General features: G+C 43.0%; 1 protein-coding gene and 1 pseudogene across 1 annotated transcript; both read left to right on the forward strand.

Moving 5' to 3' along the window:
- The first annotated feature begins 3,324 nt into the window (after window positions 1–3,324).
- LOC111950275 (interleukin enhancer-binding factor 2 homolog) lies at window positions 3,325–12,161 on the forward strand. The gene is made up of 14 exons (XM_023967718.2): window positions 3,325–3,569; window positions 4,504–4,677; window positions 4,987–5,049; window positions 5,205–5,247; window positions 5,508–5,612; window positions 9,205–9,282; window positions 9,418–9,520; window positions 9,640–9,705; window positions 9,848–9,964; window positions 10,193–10,271; window positions 10,436–10,523; window positions 10,972–11,148; window positions 11,533–11,623; window positions 11,724–12,161. The coding sequence occupies exons 1-14, from the start codon at window positions 3,556–3,558 to the stop codon at window positions 11,888–11,890; spliced, it is 1,365 nt and encodes a 454-aa protein (XP_023823486.2). The 5' UTR covers window positions 3,325–3,555; the 3' UTR covers window positions 11,891–12,161.
- A 12,435-nt stretch (window positions 12,162–24,596) lies between these two features.
- LOC111950285 (atrial natriuretic peptide receptor 1-like) overlaps window positions 24,597–25,650 on the forward strand; it is a 66,321-nt pseudogene continuing 65,267 nt past the window's right edge.

Raw genomic sequence — 25,650 nt, forward strand, 5'->3', positions numbered from 1 at the left:
TGTGTAAACATTATATTAAGTGCATTGTTTAAAGTGGCTGTGATACATTTTTACATAATTTCCATCAATTCCCATTATTAATGTGCTGGAGTTGAGTCAGTATGTGGCAGCGGCCACTAAATGTTAGTGGTGGCTGTTTAACAGTCTGATGGCCTTGAGATAGAAGCTGTTCTTCAGTCTCTCGGTCCCTGCTTTGATGCACCTGTACTGACCTCGCCTTCTGGATGATAGCGGGGTGAACAGGCAGTGGCTCGGGTGGTTGTTGTCCTTGATGATCTTTATGGCCTTCCTAGGTGACATCGGGTGGTGTAGGTGTCCTGGAGGGCAGGTAGTTTGCCCCCGGTGATGCGTTGTGCAGACCTCACTACCCTCTGGGGAGCCTTACGGTTGCGGGCGGAGCAGTTGCCGTACCAGGTGGTGATACAGCCTGACAGGATGCTCTCGATTGTCCATCTGTAGAAGTTTGTGAGTGCTTTTGGTGACAAGCCGAATTTCTTCAGCCTCCTGAGGTTGAAGAGGCGCTACTGCGCCTTCTTCACTACGCTGTCTGTGTGGGTGGACCAATTCAGTTTGTCCGTGATGTGTACACCGAGGAACTTAAAACTTTCCACCTTCTCCACTACTGTCCCGTCACCTCGGCTGCAGTGAAGGAGAGCCCGCAGGTTTTGGTAGCGGGACGTGTCATTGTCACTGTATTGTCCTCAAAGCGAGCAAAAAAGTTATTTAGTCTGTCTGGGAGCAAGACATCCTGGTCCGCGACAGGGCTGGTTTTCTTTTTGTAATCCGTGATTGACTGTAGACCCTGCCACATACCTCTTGTGTCTGAGCTGTTGAATTGCGACTCTACTTTGTCTCTATACTGGCACTTAGCTTGTTTGATTGCCTTGCGGAGGGAATAGCTACACTGTTTGTATTCGGTCRTGTATTGTATTYGAYTAAATGTCAGGAATTGTGAAAAACTGAATTTAAATGTATTTGGCTAAGGTGTATGTAAACTTCAGACTTCAACTGTATATAGATTAAAAGCAGAAGGATCCTTTATTAGATCTAGGAAAAAATGGCTTGAGGAGGGAGAACAGAATTCATCCTATTTCTTTTAGACTTGAGAAATATAATTCTACAAATAACACTTTCCATAAGTTACACATTGATGGTGTTATTACAGATGACCAAAAATGAATTGCTAAATACTGTAGCAATTTTTACAGAAAATTGTATAGTCTACATACTCTCAGGAATCCACAAATATGTTTTTTGACTCACTGAATAATGTTCACTCTATCAGTGATACAGAATCTGTTTTTATTAATCACCCAACTTCTTACAAATTCTTTAAATAATAGTCCTGTACAAGGTATTTCCATAGCTGGTAAAGAAATTATTATAAGCCAGCTGGCTGACGATACTACACTTTTTCTGAAAGACGCCAACCAAATTCCCATATCGATCAATATAATACAATCCTTTTCCAAAGCGTCTGGTCTATATCTTAACATTAATAAATGTGAACTCATGGCTGTCGAAGATTGTGTGACACCTTCATATTATGGTATTCCAGTGAAAGAAGAACTTACATATTTAGGCATAACCATTACTAAGGATCAGAAGTCTAGAGGCTTACTCAATTTAAAAAAAAACAGAAGTAGCTAAATCAATTGCTACAGAGGGACTTACCTTTAAAAGGAAGAGTCCTAATAACCAAGGCTGAAGGTATCTCTAGGCTAACATATGACACTCTATCTATATATCTTGATGGTAAAATAAGCAAGGGGATAGACCAGATGCTTTTCAACTTTCTGTGGACAAACCATACCCATTACATTAGGAAAACTGTTGTAATGAACACTTATGAGTATGGTGGGCTGAATTTTCTGGACTTTACTACCTTAAATAATACTTTCAGGATCAATTGGAACCACTTCTATGTGGAATTGTATTCCTGTCTTCTTTACTTTTGGTGGCCTTAACTTCATGTTGGTTTGCAATTGTAATATTGACAAAGTTCCAGTGAAACTCTGCTTTTCATCGGCAGGTTTTCTYGTCATGGTCCTTAATTTATAAGCATATTTTTTCTCCACACAGATATTACATATGGAATAATCGGGATATATTGTATAAAAATACTTCTTTGTTTTTAGAATATTGGTTCCGAAATAATATCCTATTGGTGAGCCAACTTGTAAATGTTTTTTTACTTAGTTATAAGGAATTCTTATCACTTTACAAGATCCCTGTAACACCTAAAGATTTTGCAGTTGTTTTAGATGCCATTCCCTCAGGTGTTGCTTTATTATTCAGGAACGCGTCAAGACCTGACCCTCAGAACCTACCTTCCATTAACCCTATTGACTCATCAGTAGGAAAGATTTGTTTCTCTTTTGGTCTATTCAACAACAGAGCGATACGAACCTTGTTTCAGCAGGATGTTGTATCTATACCTTAAGTCATGCCTTATTGGAACGGTTTATTGATAATATCTGTTGCAAAAAAGTTTGGATGTTGCCACACACATCACACACTTGTTAACAAAATTAAGGAAGTTTCCTTTAAAAGTATTCATAAATATTATCCTGCCAACCACTATATGAYGAAGTTTAAGAAAAATATCAACTCAAATTGTACCTTGTAATGACCACCCAGAAACAGTGTTGCATCTTTTTTGGCATTGTATTCATGTAAGAAAACTGTGGCAAGACATCAGTAGGTTTATAATTGAACACATTTATGAAGATTTTACACTATTGTGGAGAGATGTACTGCTTGGAATATTTACCGATGATAGAAATAAGTTGAAAAATGTTATGTAATTAATTTCATTATTCTTTTGGCCAAATTTCATATTCACAAATGCAAATTTACAAACAAAACACCACATTTTCTTACCTTACAAAAAGAAATGGAACTATATTTTAAGACAATTAAATACTCTACTAACAAAAAAGCTGTTAGAATTATAAGTGTATGTATGTTCCCTTCAGGTCCTTGTGTAATGTGATATTGTACCCCCTAGCCCAATTATCCTTTGTATGTTATTTATATATACTTATGTTCCCCCATGTACTTTCTGTATTGATTTGTTGAAAAAATAAGTGCTATCACTTGTGCTTTCATGACTTACCTGGAGCCCTATTGAGATGTGCCTTTTGTAATGTAAATCAGGCGTTATTAAGTGAAACGACAAGGAGACGGAAGTGCCAGCATTCTCATGGTGGACCAGTCATTGCTGCATAGTGAACATATCGTTCACTAACCTGTACAGCAGGTGGCGGCAATACACCTTATAGGATGTAGTCTGCCATAAAAGTCCAAAGAAGCAGAAGCCGCTGTCAACAGGAAAATACTAATGGGAAGATGGTGGAACTGGATGTTCTGTTTGAATCAGATGGCACGTCGAGTGGAGATGAGAAGGATTGGAATACGAAAGGAAATAAGTGAAGTAAAGTGATAGTTTAAGTTGGTAAATCCAAGCCTAGTTCTGATATTTTTTGGGTGAGAGTGAGGGTTTTGAATTGATGGAGTTACCTGGGAGATTCATTTTAAGTCTGAAAATCGTGGATGCGTTGGAGAAGGTGAGCGTAACACGAAGTGGATTTATTTAGGTTTTCTGTCTATCAGTAGAACAGACAGAGCATACTCTGCGCTTCAATAAGATATTGGATGTTAGTGTGTGGATCTTTGAAGCAGGGCGCCTATCAAGGGGGGGTATGTCTGGGGTGGTGCTAGAAGCAAAGGATATATGTGACGAATTGGATCAAGTGGTTGGTGCTCACCATCTGACCCACGTGGTTGATAGAGTGAGGAAGCCCACTCTATCCATTATATTGTTTTTTGAAGAAGAGTTTCTCCCTTCTCATGTATATTTGTGAGAGACCCTGTAAAAACCTTCATGCCCAAACCCATGCAGTGTGATAAATGCCAATTTATTTGGTCAAGTGTGTATAGATGAGAGGAGTATCGTTTGCCAGCAGAGCATACATGCTGCAATTATGGTGGTGAACATGGGCCTGAATTCCCGAAGTGCTCTGTTAGTGTGAAGGAGACAGAGGTGGCAAGAATAAGGGCTGTCCAGCATGACTCCTCTACGGAGGTGGTGAGAAGAGTGGAAGAAAGGAGTGAAGTTGAAGAAATAATGGTAGTAGGAGTGGAGACACCAGTGAATATTCATTGTTAACAGAGGGATCCTGACCTGTTGCATGTTAAGAAGGTGGAGACTCGAGCGTTTATTGCGTTGGTTATCAACTGCACAGTGTAAACGAAGAGAAAATCTGAGAAAGTAGGCATTGTTGTGAGAGTGGCTCAATGTTTTTTGGGACTTGTGGATTTTAGGCATTACAAGGAATCCTGTCGACCTCACATGCCCCTGGGGCTGTGTAGGGATGTTATTTGAACTGTGACCTTAGGAGTGGGAATGTTTTTGATTTAGTTACTGAATATTGTATGATGTCGGGGTCCCCCCCACAGCTTTCCCGCAATATAATACTTTTGTTTCACTACCTCTAACAGTAGGTGGCGGCAATACACAGTAGGTTGTAGTCTGCCATTAAACCTCAAAGAAGAAGAAGAAGAATCCACACCCACTAACAAGCCAACGCAGCCGGGTCGAACACTCTTAGCAGCAGAAGTGCACATTTTCCATATCGATTTCAAGGAAGTTTCCACAACGTCTCACATAATGAGGTAAAGTACATATATTTACACGTATGTGATTTAGATAGCTTTCAATAATAAATTACCAAACGCATTTCACCATGCTTAACCACTAGTTAAAACTTCGTTCGATGTGTTCTAGCTAGCTAACGTTAGCGTCGTAAGCGTAACGTTACCTCGTGTTGTGTACAGAGTTTAGGGAACTCGCTAGCTATTGTGCTAGAGCACGCCCCTTACTTGTTTATTAATACATCACTTTGAGCGTCGTTTAATGTTACATCATACGTTGCTTTGTGTTCAATACTTTGAATCAAGTTTATGAATGTTTTCATTTGCCAGAGGCGAGAGGGGTCGAGGCCGTGGTGGCCGTTTTGGGGTTCGGGGGGGAGGACCTGTACCAGGGTAAGCACCTGAACACCACACTGAACATTGCAAAGTGTGCGCCCATAGTAATGTTTGAGGTAAATTATATTTCAACTCAAACCAACTCATGAAATGCATTGAAATTCAAATGCATTTATAAAAGTAATCTGTGAAATGGCCCTGTCCGTTTGTAGATTTCGCCCATTTGTCCCTCACATCCCCTTTGACCTCTACGTGGTGAGTATTTTAGTTCAGTTTCAAAGAAATTACATATGTTGATGTATTGAACACAAGTTGTGGTTAATATTTCCATCCTTGAGTTTCCACATTTGTTCTCAAGACCCTGTTCCACAGCACTCTTTAGATGCAGAGTTTCCTTCTACTAGAGATAATTGGACTGATGGGAAGATGTTGCTACTTACATAATACAACATGATGACTGAGATTATATTTTTTCCGTCATTGTGTTAATAAATATCMATTTCCCCATGTCTCAGTGTGAAATAGCCTTCCCTCGCCTGAAGCCTGCCCCCGATGAGACAGCCTTCAGTGAGGCCCTACTGAAGAGGAACCAGGACCTTGGCCCCACCTCTGTTGAACAGGTCTGTGACTAACCACACATGTGCACACATGACCATTTACTATTTTAAACATGTTCACAAGCAGCAGACTGTACAACTGGAGTAATTCAAGTGAGGTGGCCTGACCAGACACTACAGCAGCAAGTGGCTTTTTTAGTTGTGTGTCTGCAATATAAGCTGGGAATAATATCCCCTTATGTTGTTAATGGTCGCTTTCCTGCCGAATTAGATGCACCGGCGCAGCATTGCATCAACCGATGGTAGCCTGCCAAGTCAATCGACTGGGCATCAATTGCTATAACATATGATGTGGTTAGCTGATATGTTAAATACCGTAACGGAAATTTCCATGTGAAGAAAAAAGGAAGCAGTCATTGATAAAATATCTGGTTTATTACAAGTTGCAAAGGAGAGAAACCTCCAGAACAGGAGCAGAGAAAATGTCTAACAAGCCTTCTCTGAGAAGGCCCTTCTATATTAATCACACCGTACCGAATGTTCTTTAAACACAAGCCCGAGAGGCTTGTAGGAAGTCACAACATCAGGGTTGTATTTTCATTACGTCTTGCAGCGGAAGCAGTTTACCTTTTAATAAGAAAATGGAACGAAATGGGGAAGGACCTACTTGAATTTGTCAAATAGAAACTTGTTTTCTGTTTGGAATCGTCGTAATGAATACACACCTGCTGCTACAGAATCACACAGTAACCAGGTTTCCATCCAACCTTTTTATGCAAGTAAATTACATGACGGATAAAAAATGTCTGACTTGCCTAGTTAGGTAATAAACATTTATTTATCGATCCATATCCACAGTAACTGAAATACAGGAAAATAGTTACTATAATTTCCCATTACAAATACCTAATATGTTGAAAGATCTGGCATGTCTGCAATGTTCTCGGGCAAGAACTGTTGTGGCAGGGATGTGGATTTCAACTGCTCAACAAGTTGTGTGTGTTTATGGCAGTTTGATTTCAGACACTTGGTGGCAGCCTACTCCATAGTTTAGTGGCGCCCTATGTGTTACTTCACTCCAGCTGTGTGCTTCATAGACCAGTGTTTCTTAACCTCTCTAGGGTACTTGGGACGGTAGCGTCCCACCTCTTCAACAGCCAGTGAAACTGCAGGGCGCCAAATTCAAAACAGAATTAAATAAAAATTCCTCAAACATACATGTATTTTACACCATTTTAAAGATACACTTGTTGTAAATCCAGCCACAGTGTCCGATTTCAAAAAGGCTTTACGACGAAAGCAAACCAAACGATTATGTTAGGTGAGTGCCTATTCACAGAATAACACCCATTTTTCCAGCCAAAGAGAGGATTCACAAAAAGCAGAAATATAGATCAAATTAATCACAAACCTTTGATGATCTTCATCAGATGACCCTCATAGGACTTCATGTTACACAATACATGTATGTTTTGTTCATATTTATATCCAAAAATCTGAGTTTACATTGGCGCGTTACGTTCAGAAGTTCCAAAACATCCGGTGATTTTGCAGAGAGCCACATCAATTTACAGAAATACTCATTATAAATGTTGATGAAAATACAAGTGTTTTGCATGGAATTTTAGATGCACTTCTCCTTAACCTTTCTAGGACACACGTTCCGCTAACGGAACCCCTCGACAACATTCCGCTTAAAAGGCAGCGCGGGAAATTCAAAAATATTTTGGGGAAATATGTTACTTTCACACATTAACAAGTCCAATACAGCAAATGAAAGGTAAAACTTCTTGTTAATCTACCCATCATGTCCGATTTAAAAAATAAAAATATATGCTTTACAGCGTAGCGTAAACACAATATATGATTATGTTAGATCACCGCCAAGTCCAAAAAACACACAGCCATTTTCCCAGCCAAAGATAGGAGTCACAAAAAGCAGAAATAGAGATAAAATTATTCACTAACCTTTGATCTTCATCAGATGACACTCATAGGACATGTTACACAATACATGTATGTTTTGTTCGATAATGTGCATATTTATATCCAAAAATCTCAGTTTACATTGGCGCCATGTTCAGAAATGCCTCCAAAATATCCGGAGAGATTGCAGAGAGCCACATCAAATAACAGAAATACTCATCATAAACTTTGATGAAAGATACATGTTTTACATAGAATTAAAGATACACTTGTTCTTAATGCAACCGCTGTGTCAGATTTCAAAAAAACTTTACGGAAAAAGCAAACCATGCAATAATCTGTGACGGCGCTCAGATAGAAACAAAATTTCTCCGCCATGTTGGAGTCAACAGAAATACGAAATTACATTATAAATATTCCCTTAACTTTGATGATCGTCATCAGAATGCACTCCCAGGAATCCTAGTTCMACAATAAATTGTTTTGTTYGATAATGTCCATTATTTATGTCCAAGTAGCTACTTTTGTTAGCACGTTTAGTACACATATCCAAACGCTCGTGCAGGTCCAGGCGAACTTCGGACGAAAACTTCAAAAAGTTATATTACAGGTCGAATRAACTTGTCAAACTAAGTATACAATCAATCTTTAGGATTTTGTCATAAATATTCAATAACATTCCAACCGGAGAATTCCTTTGTGTCTATAGAAGTAATGGAACGCGTGATGGAAATTCCATCATTTCCATGATGGAAATTCCATCATGTGGAATGCGCATGACCAGGACCTGGCTTTCTGCTAGACCCCTGACTCAAACAGCTCCCATCCGGCTCAACWTCACAGTAGAAGCTTCATTCAACGTTCTACAGACTGTTGACATCTAGTGGAAGCCGTAGGAAGTGCAAACAGATCCATATTCCACTGGGATTTCAATAGGCGATGAGTTGAATCGACCAGCCTCAGAATTCTCACTTCCTGTTTGGATTTTTTCTCAGGTTTTTGCCTGCCATATGAGTTCTGTTATACTCAGACATCATTCAAACAGTTAAAAAAGGTATATTACATAATGAAAAGTTAAAAAAGGTATATTACAGTCCGTAAAAACATGACAAACGTAATATTGAATCAATCTTTAGGATGTTTAACATAATTCTAAAATAATGTTCCAACCGGAGAATTCCTTTGTCTTCAGAAGTGCGATGGAACAGAGCTCGCTCTCACATGGTCACCGCATGTTCAGGTCATGGTAGACCTTACTCAATCCCCTCTCATTCAGCCCCACTTCACAGTAGAAGCATCAGACAAGGTACTAAAGACTGTTGACATCTAGTGGAAGCCTTAGACGTGCATCATTACCAATATCCCACTGTATCTTCAGTAGGAGCAGAGTTGAATCGACCAGCCTCAAAATTCTCACTTCCTGGTTGGATTTCTTCTCAGGTTTTTGCCTGCCATATGAGTTGTGTTATACTCATAGACATCATTCAAACAGTTTTAGAAACTTATGCGTTTTCTATCCAAATCTACTAATAATATGCATATTCTAGCTTTTATGGCTGAGTAGCAGGCCGTTTACTCTGGGCACGCTTTTCATCCGGATGTGAAAATACTGCCTCCTACCCCAAAGAAGTTAAACAATTTTGAACCAGTGTCCAGGATGACTCCAGTTAAACTAGCACGTTAGAACTGCCGTCAGACAGTAGCTTTACCTTTTCTCTCTTTCTTCTAGTCATCCATCTTGTCACTGGTCACCAAAATTACCAACGTCATTGATAACTTCATCGTTTCAGCTGGGGCTGATGAAGTGGTACGTACTACAGTGTCAGATTTGATCTCACCAGAGAAATACAGTTTGGTGAATCCACAAATGCAGGGATGAGGGAATTTCAAAACAGTTAGTTGAGTTGAATGTGACATTGTTTTCATACTTTTCTAACTCTAGGAAATTGAGGAAATGAGACAGGTAGGCTCCTACAAGAAAGGCACCATGACAACAGGACACAATGTTGCAGACCTTGCTGTCATTCTGAAGATTTTGCCTTCTGGTAAGTTTTTACCTAAATGCATTTCTAATGTCACTATTACGTGATGATCGCTACTCAGAGGAAATGGGGTAGTGGATGGAACACGGTCAACTGACCACTAATATGACCGTTTCTCCCAGTGGAGACAGTGACTGCTCTGGGAACCAAGGTGGTGGAGACCCTACGCACACAGGACCCTTCGGAAGGTAATGCACATCACTTTTCTTTGCGTTATCATCGGTCTTAGAACCTAATCAAGTATCTGGTGCAATTATGCGCGATTTTAGGTCTGGTTTTCTGAGATGATTACATTGGTAATCTACAGTATTTTTGAATATGTTTCGCCAGTACTCTCCATGCTGCCCAACGAGACGGGCTTTGAGATCAGTTCGGCTGACGCCACCGTGAAGATCCTCATTGCCACCGTGCCCCACAACATGCGCAAGCTGGAGCCTGATGTGCACAGTGCGTATAGCAAGGATTAACTGTCGCACTCTTACAATGGATGGGGGGATGGAGGCAACCAGAGATGTGGAGATGGTTTAGCTGTTAACCTTTCACCTCTACTGTGTATCCTCTGATCGAAGAAGCCAGTCGCTGAAATATTGCTGTTATAGCTGACATGAGGGACTAAAACATCAATGTCATCACTCAGATATATTGAGTGATTCTGTCTGTCTCCCTTCTCCACAGTCGATATGAAGCTCCTGCAGAACTCCCTGGCTGCTGTTCGCCACGCTCGCTGGTTTGAAGAAAATGCCTCCCACTCCACGTGAGCTGCCAATGCGAACACCCACCCACCTATGGCTTCATCAGTAGTTTATTTTTTTAATGGTCAATTTTGGAATGAATAGAGAATGGAAATATTGTTGATGTTAAATATACCTATCCAAACATGTCAATTTGTGTGTGTGGGGTCTGGTTCTGTCCTATCAGGGTGAAAGTCCTGGTCCGTTTGCTGAAGGACCTGAGGACCCGCTTCCCAGGGTTTGAACCCCTTACCCCCTGGATGTTGGACTTATTGGTGAGCCCCATGCACAACTGTCTGCATACACTCAATTTATCGATTTATGTTGTATGTCTGTCCTGACCCTATTTAAGCAAACTGGTTGTCTTCTTTGGAAAGTTTGTTGAACCTGAAGAGGTGTAAAAAGTACTCCCATATGTTAGTGTGCTCATTAGACTTCAGTGCGGGCCTAATTTGGATTTCCTGAACCTCATGTAGTGGGCCTGTTCCTGACAAGCTTCCTTTGGAGCAGAGGTTTTGGTCTGCTCAGCAGTTGGAGACGCACTCAAGGGTCTCTAGGTGTCATTTATTACCCACRCGAACTGCACTTTACGAGGCCGAAGAAATGGCCTGCCCAGCTATTTTAGCGTTGAAACGAAACAGTCAATATGTGTACTGGCACAAGATGCTGCCTGCCTATTCTGTTTTTCCGTGGTGAAGATTTTCAGTTTCTCTCTCTGTCCAGGGTCACTCTGCAGTCATGAACAACCCCAGCAGACAGCCGCTAGCCCTCAATGTGGCCTTCAGGCGGAGCTTGCAGATGCTGTCATCAGGGCTTTTCTTGCCTGGTTCAGCTGGGATCGCAGACCCCTGTGAGAATGGACACTACCGTGTATTCACTGTCATGAACCTGGAGCAACAGGTACTTGCTTGCTGGCCTCGCTCCGTTACATTTTTGGTCATTTAGCAGATGTTCTTATCCAGAGTGACTTAACAGGAGCAATTAGGGTTAAATGCCTAGCTCAAGGGCACATTGACAGATTTTTCAGGTAGTCGGCTCGGGGATTCAAACCAGCAACCTTTCGGTTACTGGCTCAGCACTAGGCTATCTGCCGGCCCGCCTCTTATCTTATCTTGTAAGAGTGTAAACCTGAACTTTCTGAATATTCCATTTTTTTAGCTTGTCTAAACTGTAGTCTGCAAGACAGTAGTCGTGGCCTAATTTATAATACTAGTGTATCAAACAATACATTTTCAGTGTGTTCTCCACATACCAAGATGCTAACATAATATTTGCTCTGTCCAGGACATGGTGTGCCTCACTGCTCAGACCCTGGTGAGGTTGCTGTCTCATGGCGGCTACATGAAGATTCTGGGTCTGGATGGAGACGCTAGCCGTAAGTCAACTCACCTTAACTTGAGGCACTTACAGCCCTTTTATTAGTGATTGAACTTTCTCCCCCACACGCCTTTACCTGTTCTGTCCTCTCTGGTCAGATCTGGTGGTGGAGACATCCACGTGGGATGGAGTGACAGTGAAGCCTTCTGAGAAGGCGTATGAGAAGATGCCGGAGGTGGAATTGGAGGTGGATGATGATGATGATGATGATGATGCAGAAATGGAGAGCATGGACGCTAAAGAGGTCATGGACACTAAAGAGTGATTGTGATGAAGGACTTTTTTCATTTTGTCATTCAACTGTTTTGAATGGTCCCCTTCTGAGTAGGGATGGGTATTTCTTTTTGTACTGTCTCCTAYCCGCGCCCAGTTTAATAAGGGCTTGTTTTGTTTTCAGACAAATCTGATACAAGGGACACAAGGTGTGGCTTCCAATGTTTTTTGTTTTTCAGTTCATATCAAGTCTAAACAGAAATTGAACTATTTTCTCTTGGCTTATTGTATGGCAAAGATTGATTAAAAAAAGTTTTCTATGATTTCTATGGTCCACTGACAATTTAATTTCTATGGTGCTCCAGTGTACAGTTTCTCACTGAGCTGTCTGTCAAAAATGGATAGATCATGTCAGTTTGGTGTCTGAAGATACTGAGCAGCCACTGGAGACCAGACGTGTCTCTGTTTATGTTATCTGGACTATTACATACAGTGGTGGTGTTGTCAGTAATAACTGGGCTTTAATCAATGAACCCAATTACGGAGTCCCTTGACGGCAGAACTGCAAAAAGTCATAATCGTTAGAGGAGCTGTAAAGGGAGGGGGAAGCTGCTAGCGCTCAGCAATTAAAACCCAAGGCTGGCTTATTGAGGTTTTCTCTGGCTAGACAGAGATCTTGATCGAGCCATGGCTGATAGGATATCATCTATTGTTTTGTTTGATATAAGTGCACAAAATACTATGCTATTGGCCCTTAAACTCTAGCATTTATTTTGCCCCACACAGTGAACAGAGCTTTTTCAATGTTTTAACTTTTTCTTGAATAATAAAGCTGAATAAACATGCTGTAGTTATTGTTGATTCTCCAGCTGACTAACCACATCCCGCTTCAAATGGAATGTTGCAACTGTGGTATTGGGAGTACTTGTCCTCAGATGGCAGAGGTTTAAACTTTTGCATCCTAAGTGTTCTAACCATTCTGAGAAATTGCTGTTGTGTCAAAATAACAAAAGTGCTTGCTGGTGTTATCAAAAGTTTTTTTTTTTTTGTCAGAGGTACAAATTGTTAATAATTGGCTCTTGGACCTTGACAATGGTTACCCTTTCATTGGGTTGTTGATTTGCAGTATCTGTCTACCTTTATACGGGTTGAAAATGGCAGATTTGGACACGTACAAGTCTAAATTGGACTGCTATACATGAGATCAGAGCTCTGGCTCTGCGCTTCTTATGGGTTTTGACACAGCTGTTCTGAACTTGCACCGCGTAGGACAAGAAGGTGCCCCATCCCTCCCCCTAATTGGGCATCTTTAGAAGGAAAAAAATGTAAATTACGAGGACTATATATACAGATGAGGGTTATATATACAACTTTGATGTCATACAAGCAAGCCAAACACCTGTGAGTACAAGTGGGTACTTCATATTACCATATGAAACTTGTAATATAGTGTCAACGWTTATAATCACTGTTTGATGTACAGGTACTAGATGTTATGGCGTTATACCCTGGGTTGTACTGAACAGAATGAGACCATGTTTGTTGTATTGTGAAGATTTCCGGTCTACCACACATCTGAATGCACTCTTGACTCCATTCTATGCTCACCAATTATGACCTGCTTTGGATTGTCTTGAGAAAGCCTAGCACTCTAAGATCATATTTTATAATTTTGCTAGTCATGTTGGCAATAGAACAAGCTTTCAAGTTATGCCCACCTGACCCAGATTGTGATTTATAATGGGTTGATTTTTGATTGTGTTAACAGTAACTGTGTAAAGGCGGGGATGCAGGGCTGTGTTCCAAACAAGTGTTCTTGCTCTAGTTCCTCAACCGCAGATCTAGGAGACAAAAAAGCACCTTATAGTTGAAGACTCGTCTTTTAGTCATAAGTGTATTGAAATTACTTAGGAACTGTGCACACTTTGGAGAGGTGTGTGACCATTTGGAGACACCAGTTAGTCCTCTCACTCAAACCCTTATTTGTCTTATGTTGCACCTACCCCAAATTTTCCAAGAATTTTCTTATGTTACTGAATKTATCCAGTGTTTTCAGATTTCATTACCAACAAATGTGTCAAAGTACAGTAAATGTAAAATGCACATAAAATCAACAGTAATGTTTGGATTGTCTTGTCAGGTGAACTGTTGTCCTTTAGTCTATTAATTTCCCCATAATCTCAACTGTTCCCTTTTAATAGCTACCATGGGTATGCATATGATTTGCATATTTCTGTAAGAAACATTTCAATTTATCCTGTCCATATAGGCCAATTTCCACACATGTAATTAAGCAATGTATGTCTTAGGAATTCAATGACTGGGGACATCAATGTAATTTAGATAATCTGCATAATAGAATTTGGCCTTCAGCAGAGGCTATCCTGTTGCTGTTCTGTAGCAGAGCCACTCTGATAAGAATAGAACAAAGTAAAATGACCCCATTTGACATGTTGGAGCTGGTATTTGATGAGAGAGATGTGTGTGTGTTTTGGATGACGGTAATTGGTCAGCCAAATGATAATCGTGAATAGCAAGTCGGAAGTTTACATACACTTAGGTTGAAGTCATTAAAACTCATTTTTCAACCACTCCACAAATTTCTTGTTAACAAACTATAGTTTTGGCATATCTGTTAGGACATCTACTTTGTGCCATGACACAAGTAATTTATTCAACAATTGTTTACAGACAGATTATTTCACTTATAATTCACTGTATCACAATTCCAGTGGGTCAGAAGTTTACATACACTAAGTTGACTGTGCCTTTAAACAGCTTGGAAAATTCCAGAAAATTATGTCATGGCTTTAGAAGCTTCCGATAGGCTAATTGACATCATTTGAATCAATTGGAGGTGTACCTGTGGATGTATTTCAAGGCCTACCTTCAAACTCAGTGCCTCTTTGCTTGACATCATGGGAAAATCAAAATAAATTAGCCAAGACCTCAGAAAATAAATTGACCTCCCACAAGTCTGGTTCATCCTTGGGAGCAATTTCCAAATGCCTGAATGTACCACGTTCATCTGTACAAACAATAGTACGCAAGTATGCTGACTCAGATTGAGTAAACTGAGTTGTTCTTTCACTCAGGAACTCTCTTCTTCCCTCCCAGTCAGCATCTCATGGGAACAACAGTGAGACATAACAGAAACCTAATTTGCAGCAGGGTATACTGCTGTCCCAATGCCATGTTCATTTAGCCAACTAAGTGATCTGTTCATGCTGCACAAAATGCACCTTATATGAGCTTCTTTTGTGGTGATATTCTGGAAAACAGCCACCCATAACTATTGTAACATGACATCTTTACTGATATGGTCATTGATATAAATCTAATTAACGACATATATACTATATATATCTTGGCTGTACTGGGGGGTACTCCTATTTATCCTAAAATAGTCCAATACTGGAAACAACAGTACATTAATAAATGCCAAAGCCACACTTAGTTTTGATTAGCATGGAGCCCCGAGGAGTGGTGCAGTAATCTGTACTTGAGAGAGGTGCAGGGCTAGAGGTCACCAGAGAGGAGGCTGACATGACAGACTCCCACACTTTCACTAATGGACCTCCCTCCCCACCACTAACCCCTCCCTTGCATGGACTGTTTTAGCAAAACTGAGGAAGGAAATATAATGCAGGAACAAGTAGATAAAAATTGTGATGAAAATCAACAATATTAACCATAGATGAAAATGAAATAGTATGTATACATAGCTAGGTTTCCATCCAATTGATGACAGATTTTCATGCAAATATTCCAAAATCTGCATAAAGAAAATATGCACATTTTCCCACCAGTGGTGTTTCCAACAAACTGAATTGTTGCGGATAAAAAKCAGTATGTGATGACATAGTGCACACAAAATGTACTTTTTCACTAACGTTTTCATGTACCGAATAAAAACGTAAAGTTCAATGTGTTTCCATCGCTTTTTCAATTCTACTGATAGATTTGTCACAAAAACTGTTGCTTTAAATAGCAAATGTGTCTACTCTGGTCTTGGCACGTGCGTTCGAGCCAACAGCTTGCAGATACAGTGCGGGTAGGCTAGTCTACATAATGAGATTATTATGAATAAGAGCAAGAATAGTTTAATTTGTCAAATGGCAGTCAAGCATCGTTCATCATGTCAAGACCCTCGATATTTGTTGGAAAGGAGCATCAAGCTCATCGTCCACTTTCACCACCCTGTGAAGTTCATCAGAATGTATTTAATCTTTAGCTTAATAAATGGCATAGTTTCCCGAGTCATAGACCAACCGCCATATTTTTGAGTGACTCTAAGTTTGCTTCGATATCATGGTTATTATTCAATATTTGCTGAGTTTCCACCGTCATTTCTCGCATACTTCATTTTACAGACACAAAAATATCCCACCATGTCAAACGAGCAAATTATGTAGGCATTTGTAAAATTGTACCGAAACTTCCTGTTTCCATCAAAGCTGTCTTTTTGTTCAATATGACTTTAGTCGCATAAAAATTGTGGATGGAAACATGCTAAGATAGACAGAGGAAATAACATCCAATGCTATGGTGGTACAGTGGCAGAGCTCTCCATGATTTCCCTAGTCTGTAGTGGAACAAGACAAGGTTTTCTTGTTACCTGTTGGCTTTGATGTAAAGGTCATGGTTAAATATGAAATATTCAGTGGTCAAGCAAGTGAAAAGAATATATAGAAGCATCTGCTAGTCTGTGCTAGCACAAAATACAGTGCCTTCAGAAACTATTCACACCCTTTGACTTTTTCCACATTTTGTGTTACAGCCTGAAATTAAAATGGATTGAATAGAGATTGTTTGTCACTGGCCTACACACAATAACCCATAATGTCAAAGTGGAACTATACTGAACAAAAATATAAACGCAATATGCAACATACATAGGCCCACCCACTTGGGAGCCAGGCCCAGCCAATCAGAAGGAGTTTTTCCCCACAAAAGGGCTTTATTACAGACAGAAATACTCCTCAGTTTCATTAGCTGTCTGGGTGGCTGGTCTCAGACGATCCCGCAGGTGAAGAAGCTGCATTTGAAGGTCCTGGGCTGGCGTGGTTACACGTGGTCTGTGGTTTTGAGGCTGGTTGGACATACTGCCAAGTTCTCTAAAACGACGATGGAGGCGGCTTATGGTAGAGAAATGAACATTCAATTCATGCAGTCAGCATGCCAAAACTTGAGACATCTGTGGCATTGTATTGGCTGAAAAACTGCACATTTTAGTGGCCTTTCATTGTCCCCAGCACAAGGTGCACCTAGGGGCGGCAGGTAGCCTAGTGGTTGGGCGTTGGGCCAGTAACCGGAAGGTTGCTGGATCGAATCCCTGAGCTGACAAGGTAAAAAAATTGTTGTCCTGCCGCTGAGCAAGACGAACGTACTTTAGTGCGAAAAGTGCAAATGAATCCCAGAACAACAGCAAAGGACATTGTGAAGATGCTGGAGGAAACAGGTACAAAAGTATCTATATCCACAGTAAAACGAGTCCTATATCGACATAACCTGAGAGGCTGCTCAGCAAGGAAGAAGCCACTGCTCCAAAACCTCCATAAAAAAAGCCAGACTACAGTTTGCAACTGCACATGGGGACAAATTGTAAATGTCCTCTGGTCTGATGAAACAAAAATAGAACTGTTTGGCCATAATGACCATCGTTATGTTTGGAGGAAAAAGGGGGAGGCTTGCAAGCCGAAGAACACCATCCCAACCGTGAAGCACGGGGGTGGCAGCATCATGTTGTGGGGGTGCTTTGCTGCAGGAAGGACTGGTGCACTTCACAGAATAGATGGCATCATGAGAAAGGAAAATTATGTGGATATATTGAAGCAACATCTCAAGACATCAGTCAGGAAGTTAAAGCTTGGTCGCAAATGGGTCTTCCAAATGGACAATGACAATGACCCTTGTGGAAGGCTACCCGAAACGTTTGACCCAAGTTAAACAATGTAAAGGCAATGTTACCAAATACTAATTGAGTGTATGTAAACTTCTGACCCACTGGGAATGTGATGAAAGAAATAAAAGCTGAAATAAATCATTCTCTCCACTATTATTCTGACATTTCACTTTCTTAAAATAAAGTGACGATCCTAACTGACCTAAGACAGGGAATGTTTACTAGGATTAAATGTCAGGAATTGTGAAAAACTGAGTTTAAATGTCTTTGGCTAAGCTGTATGTAAACTTCCGACTTCAACTGTATAGATACAGGGAAATATAGAAAGAGGAGAGAAGTGTGTGTTAATAGGTTACAACTGTTGCATCCTGTTAAGTTGTACTTTCTCTGCATTTCACATGTGCTCTGTCTCTGCATGTCTATAAGTGAGCGGGGCAGAGGCGAGGGAAACCGACATGGCATAGCGCTGGTTTCATCTTGGTCTGGTATCCCGGGGGTTGGTGATAGAGGGGAGGTACGTGCCATGACGTTGGCTCCCTCTGCTGGGAGTACAAGAACTGGGCTCCCTGACACGCATGGCTCCAAGTAGAGGTAATTAGGGGAAAGTGCCAACCAGTTGTGGAGGCCACATAAAATGAGCACTATGGCACACCGTGGGGAGAACAGAGAAACTGACACAGAGCAGAAGCTGAAAAGAAGGACTGAGCCAAACCTAAGTGATTTCGTTGTTATGTTTATTTTATTGCCTACTAAAGTCATGTTTGCTGACTAGAACCTCCCTGTCTCTGTGTTAATCTCTGCACGCTCAACCCAACACCCCACGGTTTACCACATATGGTGGAGAATGCGGGCATCTCAGTAGCTTTGGGTGCCATGGGGTCGAGCGTACGGAGATTACCATGGAGGTGGCTCAGTTTATCCTCAGCCAGTAGAAGCAACAGGCTCTCCAGGAGCAAGCACTGGAGGAGCAGCGCCAACAAAACCTCAGACCGGTAGCGGAGGTAGCCCAGTTGAAGGCTGGGAATGGCTTAGGAGTCTGGCCCGAATCAGTTCCTGGTTAAGTTAATGGAGGAAGATGACGTGGAAACGTATTTGTGCACCTTCGAGAGGACGGCACAGAGGGAAGGATGGCCCAAGCCCAAGTGGGCCAGGCTGTTGGCGCCCTATCTCTCCGGGAAGGCCCAGAAGGCTTACTTCGACTTGAACGCCGACCAGGCCGCGAATTATGAGACTCAAACGTGAGATCCTGAGCCATTATGGATTCAGCCTCGCACGCAGTGCAAAACTGGTCCATGACTGGGCCTTTGACTCGACCCTCTCCCCCCTCGCTCAGATAAGCGACCTGGTGTGCCTGACCAAGGGCTGCCTACTGACCGATGTACCGTCCCTCCCGATAATCGATAAGGCTGCCCTGGATCGATACCTTTGGGCCATGCCATGTCATACAAGATGAAGAATAAGGCGAGCATGCAGAAACTCCAGAGCCTAGAGGAATTGCTGACCGCTGTGGAAACCCACCAGAACACCCAGGACCTGCTGAAAGGGGCCCGGGTGAAGAGAGTGGACACGGGGAGAGGAAGAAAAGGACATAGAGAATGGAGGGGCTGAATGGGGCCCAGACGGACCAGCCGAGAAAACCAGGGAGTGGATCAGCACATTATAGAAACCCTTTGGTTCCCTTGCCCATTATAGGGGTGCCATTTGAACGGGTGGCGATGGATCTGGTGGGTCCATTGGTGAAGACCGCGAGGGGACACCAATACATCCTGGTAATCGTGGATTACCCCACCCGGTATCCTGAGGCAATCCCATTACGCAGCAAAAGGTATCGCACGGGAGCTCTTCCATTTATTCAGCCGGGTTGGTATTCCACGGGAAATCCTGACAGACCAGGGCACCGCATTCATGTCTCGTGTGATGAAAGATGTCTGCAATCTATTACGAATCAAACAGCTGAGGACCAGTGTGTACCATCCACAAAYGAACGGGCTAGTTGAACGATTCAATAAGACCCTAAAGCAGATGCTGAAGAAGGTCTCCCCCTTTGAGCTCCTGTATGGCCGTCAGCTCCGCGGACTGCTGGACCTAGCCAAGGAGATCTGGGAGGAGCAACCGACCTCCCTTTGCAGCGTGGTGGAACACGTGAAGGAGATGAGGGAGAGGATGACGGCGATTTGCCAGTGGTGAGGGAGCAAATGGCCCAGGCGCAACGCGTCCAGGAGCGCGGATACAGCCGGGGGGCCCAACCACAAGAGTTCTACCCGGGTGAGAAGGTCTTGGTGCTGTTCCCCACAACGGAGAGCAAATTCCTGGCTACGTGGCATGGGACCTACGACATCGTCGAGCGGGTAGGCGACGTCAATTATAAGGTCCACCAACCGGGGCGGAGAAAACCCCTCCAGCTTTACCATGTGAACTTACTGAAGAAGTGGCATGCACGAGAGGCGCTGTGCGTAACGTGGACCCGGCCACAGCAGAACCCGCCCTCTGTCGAAGTTGCCATGGGGGAAGACCTCAACCCGACCCAACGACAAGAGCTCAGATAGTTGGTCCAGAGGAATACGGCTGTGCTCTCCGAGGTGCCAGGGCGCACGGATCTCGTGGATCATCATATCCACACACGTCCAGGAGAAAAAGTGAGTAAACGGCCATACCGGACACCAGAAGTCCGGAGGGTGGCAGTTCAGTGGGGAGGGATGACAATGCTAGAGATGGAAGTACTGGAGGAGTCCCACAGTGAGTGGTCTAGCCCTATAGTGCTGGTACCGAAAGCAGACAGAACCGTCCGCTTCTGCAATGACTTCTAGGGCCTGAACGAGGTCAGTAAATTTGAAGCCTACCCCATGCTCCGGGTGGAAGAACTGATCGATTGCTTGAGGAAGGCAAGATACTTCAGCACCTTGGACCTGACAAAGGGGTACTGGCATAGGACTCCCGGGAAAAGACGGCCTTCTCCACCCCGTGGGGGGCCTATACCACTACCGGGTTCTTCCTTTCGGGCTCCACGGGGCCCCAGCGACCATTCAGCGACTCATGGACCGCGTCCTGCACCCACACACTTATTTGGATGATATAATTGTGCAGAGTGACACTTGGGAGTCCCATCTCTGTAGGTTACAGGCAGTGGTGGATGCGCTAAGGGATGCGGGGCTGACCGCGAACCCCCACAAGTGCAAGCAGGGCTACGCCAAGGTGGAGTACCTGGGCTATCAAATTGGGCGGGGAAATGTGAAGCCCCAAGAAACAAAATCACTGCCATTAGGGAATAGCCTGTCCCCCGAACCAAGAGACAGGTCAAGTCGTTCCTGGGGTTAGCAGGCTATTACAGTCGATTTCTACCTAACTTTGCCACGATAGCTTCACCCCTCACAGACCTAACGAAGGCACAACTACCCCAGACGGTGCGGTGGACGGAGGACACAGAGGCGGCGTTCCAGGCCCTGAAGGAAGCGCTATGTTCGCACCCAGTACTCGTCACTCCGGACTTCTCAAAACACCTCCTGGTCCAGACAAACGCGTCTGACACAGGGGTAGGGGCCGTCTTGTCCCAAGAGCAGGAAGGCAAGGAGCACGCAATCGTGTATGTCAGCAGGAAGCTCCTCCTGAGGGAGAAGTACTCGATTGTCGAGAAGGAGTGCCTTGCCGTGAAGTGGGCACTGGACACCCTCAAGTATTACCTCCTCGGGAGGAAGTTCACCCTGATCACTGACCATGCCCCGCTTGTATGGATGGCAAGAGGTAAGGGCACGAATGACCGTGTCACCTGCCGGTTCCTGTCCTTAGAGCAATTCTCTTTCTCTGTCATCCACAGGTCGGGGGCCCAGCACGGCAATGCGAATGCCCTCTCCAGGAGGGATGCAAACCTAGCCCTGAGCATGCCTCCCTCACACTGTCAGGGCTAAGGGGGAGGGGGGATGGTATCTCGGGAGGTCTACCCCAGGGGTTGGTGATAGAGGGGAGGTACGTGCTGCGACGTTGGCTCCCTCTGCTGGGAGTACACGGGCTGGGCACCCTGACACGCATGGCTCCAAGCAGAGGTAATTAGGGGAAAGTGCCAACCAGCTGTGGAGCCATGGAGGCCATAAAAGGAGCACTGTGGCACACCGCAGGGATAACAGAGAGACCGACACATAGCAGAAGCTGAGAAGAAAGACCAAGCCAAATCTACGTGATTTCGTTGTTATGTTTATTTTATTGCCTAGTAAAGTCGTGTTTGCTGACTAGAACCTCCCTGTCTCTGTGTTAATCGCTGCACGCTCAACCCAACACCCCACGGTTTACCACATTGGCCACAAGGGAGATAAACCGCTTGGTTGAAATCCAGTTCACTGGCAAATATGATTTACTAGGGGCGTCTCCCTTTCTTGTTTTTCTCCTACTATAATTATTTTTTTATTTGTCAAAGGGATTTGTTGAGTTTATTGATCTGTAAACTGCTGTTGGGTAAGAGGGCATAGAAGAGAGGAAAGATAAGCCCTAGAGAAAGAATACCACAAAAATGTGAAGGGGAAGGAAGACATTAGGGTGAGGAAAAGACTATGCAGGATTCTACAGCTCTTCAGGGAACAGAGGAAGGATTAGAGCGGCCACAATGTTCATGGCATTCACATGGAAATGTACAGAATGCATTTTTCACTCGAGCATTTTGCTTCACCTACACAGCCTGCTTATAATGTATGGGGCCCCTAGCTTTATTTTAAATAGAATATCAGAAGGCAATGACTATTATAATCTGCCCACGCCAGGTCTCAAGAAATGTCTCTCTGCTATTACATATGCCTGATGATGAAGAAATGGCAGTAGGTTGTCAGTCAGTCACCAAGCAACACTTTTGTCTTGACACAATGATTATTTTTTTTGAAAAGGTATGACAATCATACATTTTACATGAGTGAGAGTTATGACTTGACATGTACAAAATAGGGAAAGGGGGATAGGTAGTCAGTTGCACAACTGAATGCTTTCAACCGAAATGTGTCTTCTGCATTTAACCCAACCCCTCTGAATCAGAGCGGTGCGAGGGGATTCCTTAATGGACATCCACGTCATCAGCACCCAGGGAGCAGTTGTTAACTGCCTTGCTCAAGGACAGAACAGCAGATTTTCCCACCTTGCTGGCTCGGGGATTGGAACCAGCGACTTGCCTAATGCTCTTAACCGCTAGGCTACCTGAGGCTGAGAGACAATGTTTCCGTTTTAAATCTAATAGCTGTAATGATCCCGCGGTGAGGGAATCAGCTCAGTGGCAGTTTGACCACGAAGAGATTGGGCACTCATACAGCACAGCTTGTGCCTGCTGTCTCATGCCTCCAGAGATCAGGGACTAAAATACTGCCTAGTTTAAAACCGTTCAACTGATGTCTCCTCACTGGACAGATGTGCTGTTCAGAATGAATGAATGAAATGTGAGTTCTGTATATGCTGTATAATATTTTATTAAGCACTTAATTTTAAATGGTTTTTAGATGGCCATGAGGTGTTTTTGGATTTTGAGTTCCTCCGGTGTGCATTTTGTTTTAGACTTTTTTTAAAATCTTATTTTTACCAAAAGGGGATGCAGAGCACGTACCCCGGGGCCCCGGCCTCCAGGGTCAGGGCTCCCCAGATAGCATATGATAGAAAGATGTGTAGCATTGCAGGAAATTAGCTTTAAAACTGCAATATTTTGTCTCAGACTCATGGCAAAATGTAAACAAACGCATGAGATGAGCTGTAAAACAGCACATTTTCCCCCTGCCCTGTGGCAACAGTGTAGAATTGCAGGAAAGGTGCTTTATAACTACACCTTTCTCTCTGCACCATGGCAGTATGTGTTGAAATGCAGGAAGTTAGCTGATTTCCTGACCACCTCAGTGGGCCCCTGGAGGCCGTTGCCTCGTGGCCCCAAATGCAGTAGTCAGGCGGCCCTGATCATGGCCTTCACATGTCACAAACAGTTGCTCTCAGAAAATATATTCGCTCACATCATGAGTATGGTTACCTGCACACAATAATGACATTATTGTGGATAGTCAGATTAATATAACAGTTCGACTAAAATGTTAGGTTAGTTAACCTATATGCATTGCAAGAAGAACGATTTCGCCTAATAATCCTGTTTACTTGGACACATCTGAAATCAGGCTCGATGGCACTCTGATAAATGCAGAAAATCGGCAATCAATATAAACGTTCTACAACAGCGACTGTGGTATTTTTGGGATGCATATTTGATTCTGAGTTCGGACATATAAAGTTTGTTTGTTAAAACTACTAAACGCATTCATTCAGTTGTTCGGAACTCACTTCAAAGAGGGAGGCTCTCTAAACTAGTGCTAGCACATCCGCAGATCAAATACACAGCTGGGACGTCGGTGTTCAGGCCTACATAATTCGAAAGATTGCTGGTGTTTTAATTGGTGTATGCTTACTTAGATTTTGACTTTACGCAGATTAAGATAAACAGAGTAAAGTGTTTACATGACTATTGCATAATCTGTCTACTGCCATAATCAGTTCAATATAGAATTATTACTGTCCATGTTAACCTGATATACATGTTCAACCCCCGATATTTTATGAGAAAGATGCATGCACTCAACAACTGGTAACATTTCTCTCAACATAGACTGTTGGACATGCTTTTAAACACAGCTCCTCTGTGGTAGAATGATTTACCACTGTGCTAATTGCTTGAGAATAAATATTTGTATAGATTCACTCCTCATTTCTCGCATTCTCTCTCCTTCCCTCCCGCTCCAGTAGAAACGAAAGCCTACCCCTGTGCATGAGTAAGACGCCGCCACAAGGTGAACATACACACTTTCATACAAGCACATACACACTGTTCCAGCGTCAGGCAGTCAGTCTCTACTCCGACTGGCCAAGGCTGCCTCAGATGGAACTTCCATAGCCTCAAGCTATCCAGCGTAACACTGAAATAGACATAGTACAAGGGATACTGGCATGAAACCAGACATACACACACAGACACAGGGATCTACAGCTGTGTGAGAAGCCGGACACACCCTCAGACCAGACGAAGGGAGGTAGAGTGTGTGTGCGCGTGTTTCTTTGACCTGTGGCTGTAGAGGATTATCCTGGTGTGTGACGGCACACTACTTTTGTCGTCTCGTTTTCTCTACCTGATGCGGTGGGATTTCCTGACCCTGGAGTTCAACAGCTGACCCATGCAGGCCTAGAATCCGCTTCCCTGAGTTGGGGACCTGCAACACAGCTAAAGGTGCTGAGCAGTGCTGGTACTTTGCTAGCCTTTCCCTGGACTATTTTCTAATTCAGGCAAAAAGTTACACCTTCTCATGCTACAACTATGAAACAACAGGCACATTTTCTGCAGAGATAGGCTACTCTGTCTGACACAGCAAATAACCAACGACTGTCATGGCTTAGCCTAAAATAATTGAATCGGGAAAGCCAACGTCAACTTTGTCCAGTCTGTTTTCTTTGGTAATAAGAGGTGGGAGCTAGTACCTCTCAAATGACTGACTGTGGCTGTGCATTCATTCGGTTGATTTTCCAATTTTATTTGTTTCTTTGGGCGCAACTAAAAGGAAAAACTTAATTGACGTTTTTTTGGTCGATATCCCCGGCTTTCGAACCACGCGTTGCCTTTTCGCGGGTTTCGCTTGCCCATCAGTACCTCTGCCCACGCACGGCTCGAGCCTCCCAGCTGATATTTCACCTCAGTCACTGACAGTCACACATGCCAAGACGTCGTAATAAACCAGAGTTTGACATGGAGGGAGAAAACTCAATTTAAGGTAATTGTATTGTATTTAGGCAGATGTCAAATATGTTTTTGTAGCTGCAACAAATTATATCGGCTACAGCCAGACAGCGTACCACGTTTTCCCAAATTACTTTTGAGTGTAGGCTATGATGTGAGAACAAATATTTAGGCTTAATAT

Source organism: Salvelinus sp. IW2-2015, linkage group LG23, assembly GCF_002910315.2.
Source record: "Salvelinus sp. IW2-2015 linkage group LG23, ASM291031v2, whole genome shotgun sequence".
Lineage (NCBI taxonomy): Eukaryota > Metazoa > Chordata > Actinopteri > Salmoniformes > Salmonidae > Salvelinus > Salvelinus sp. IW2-2015.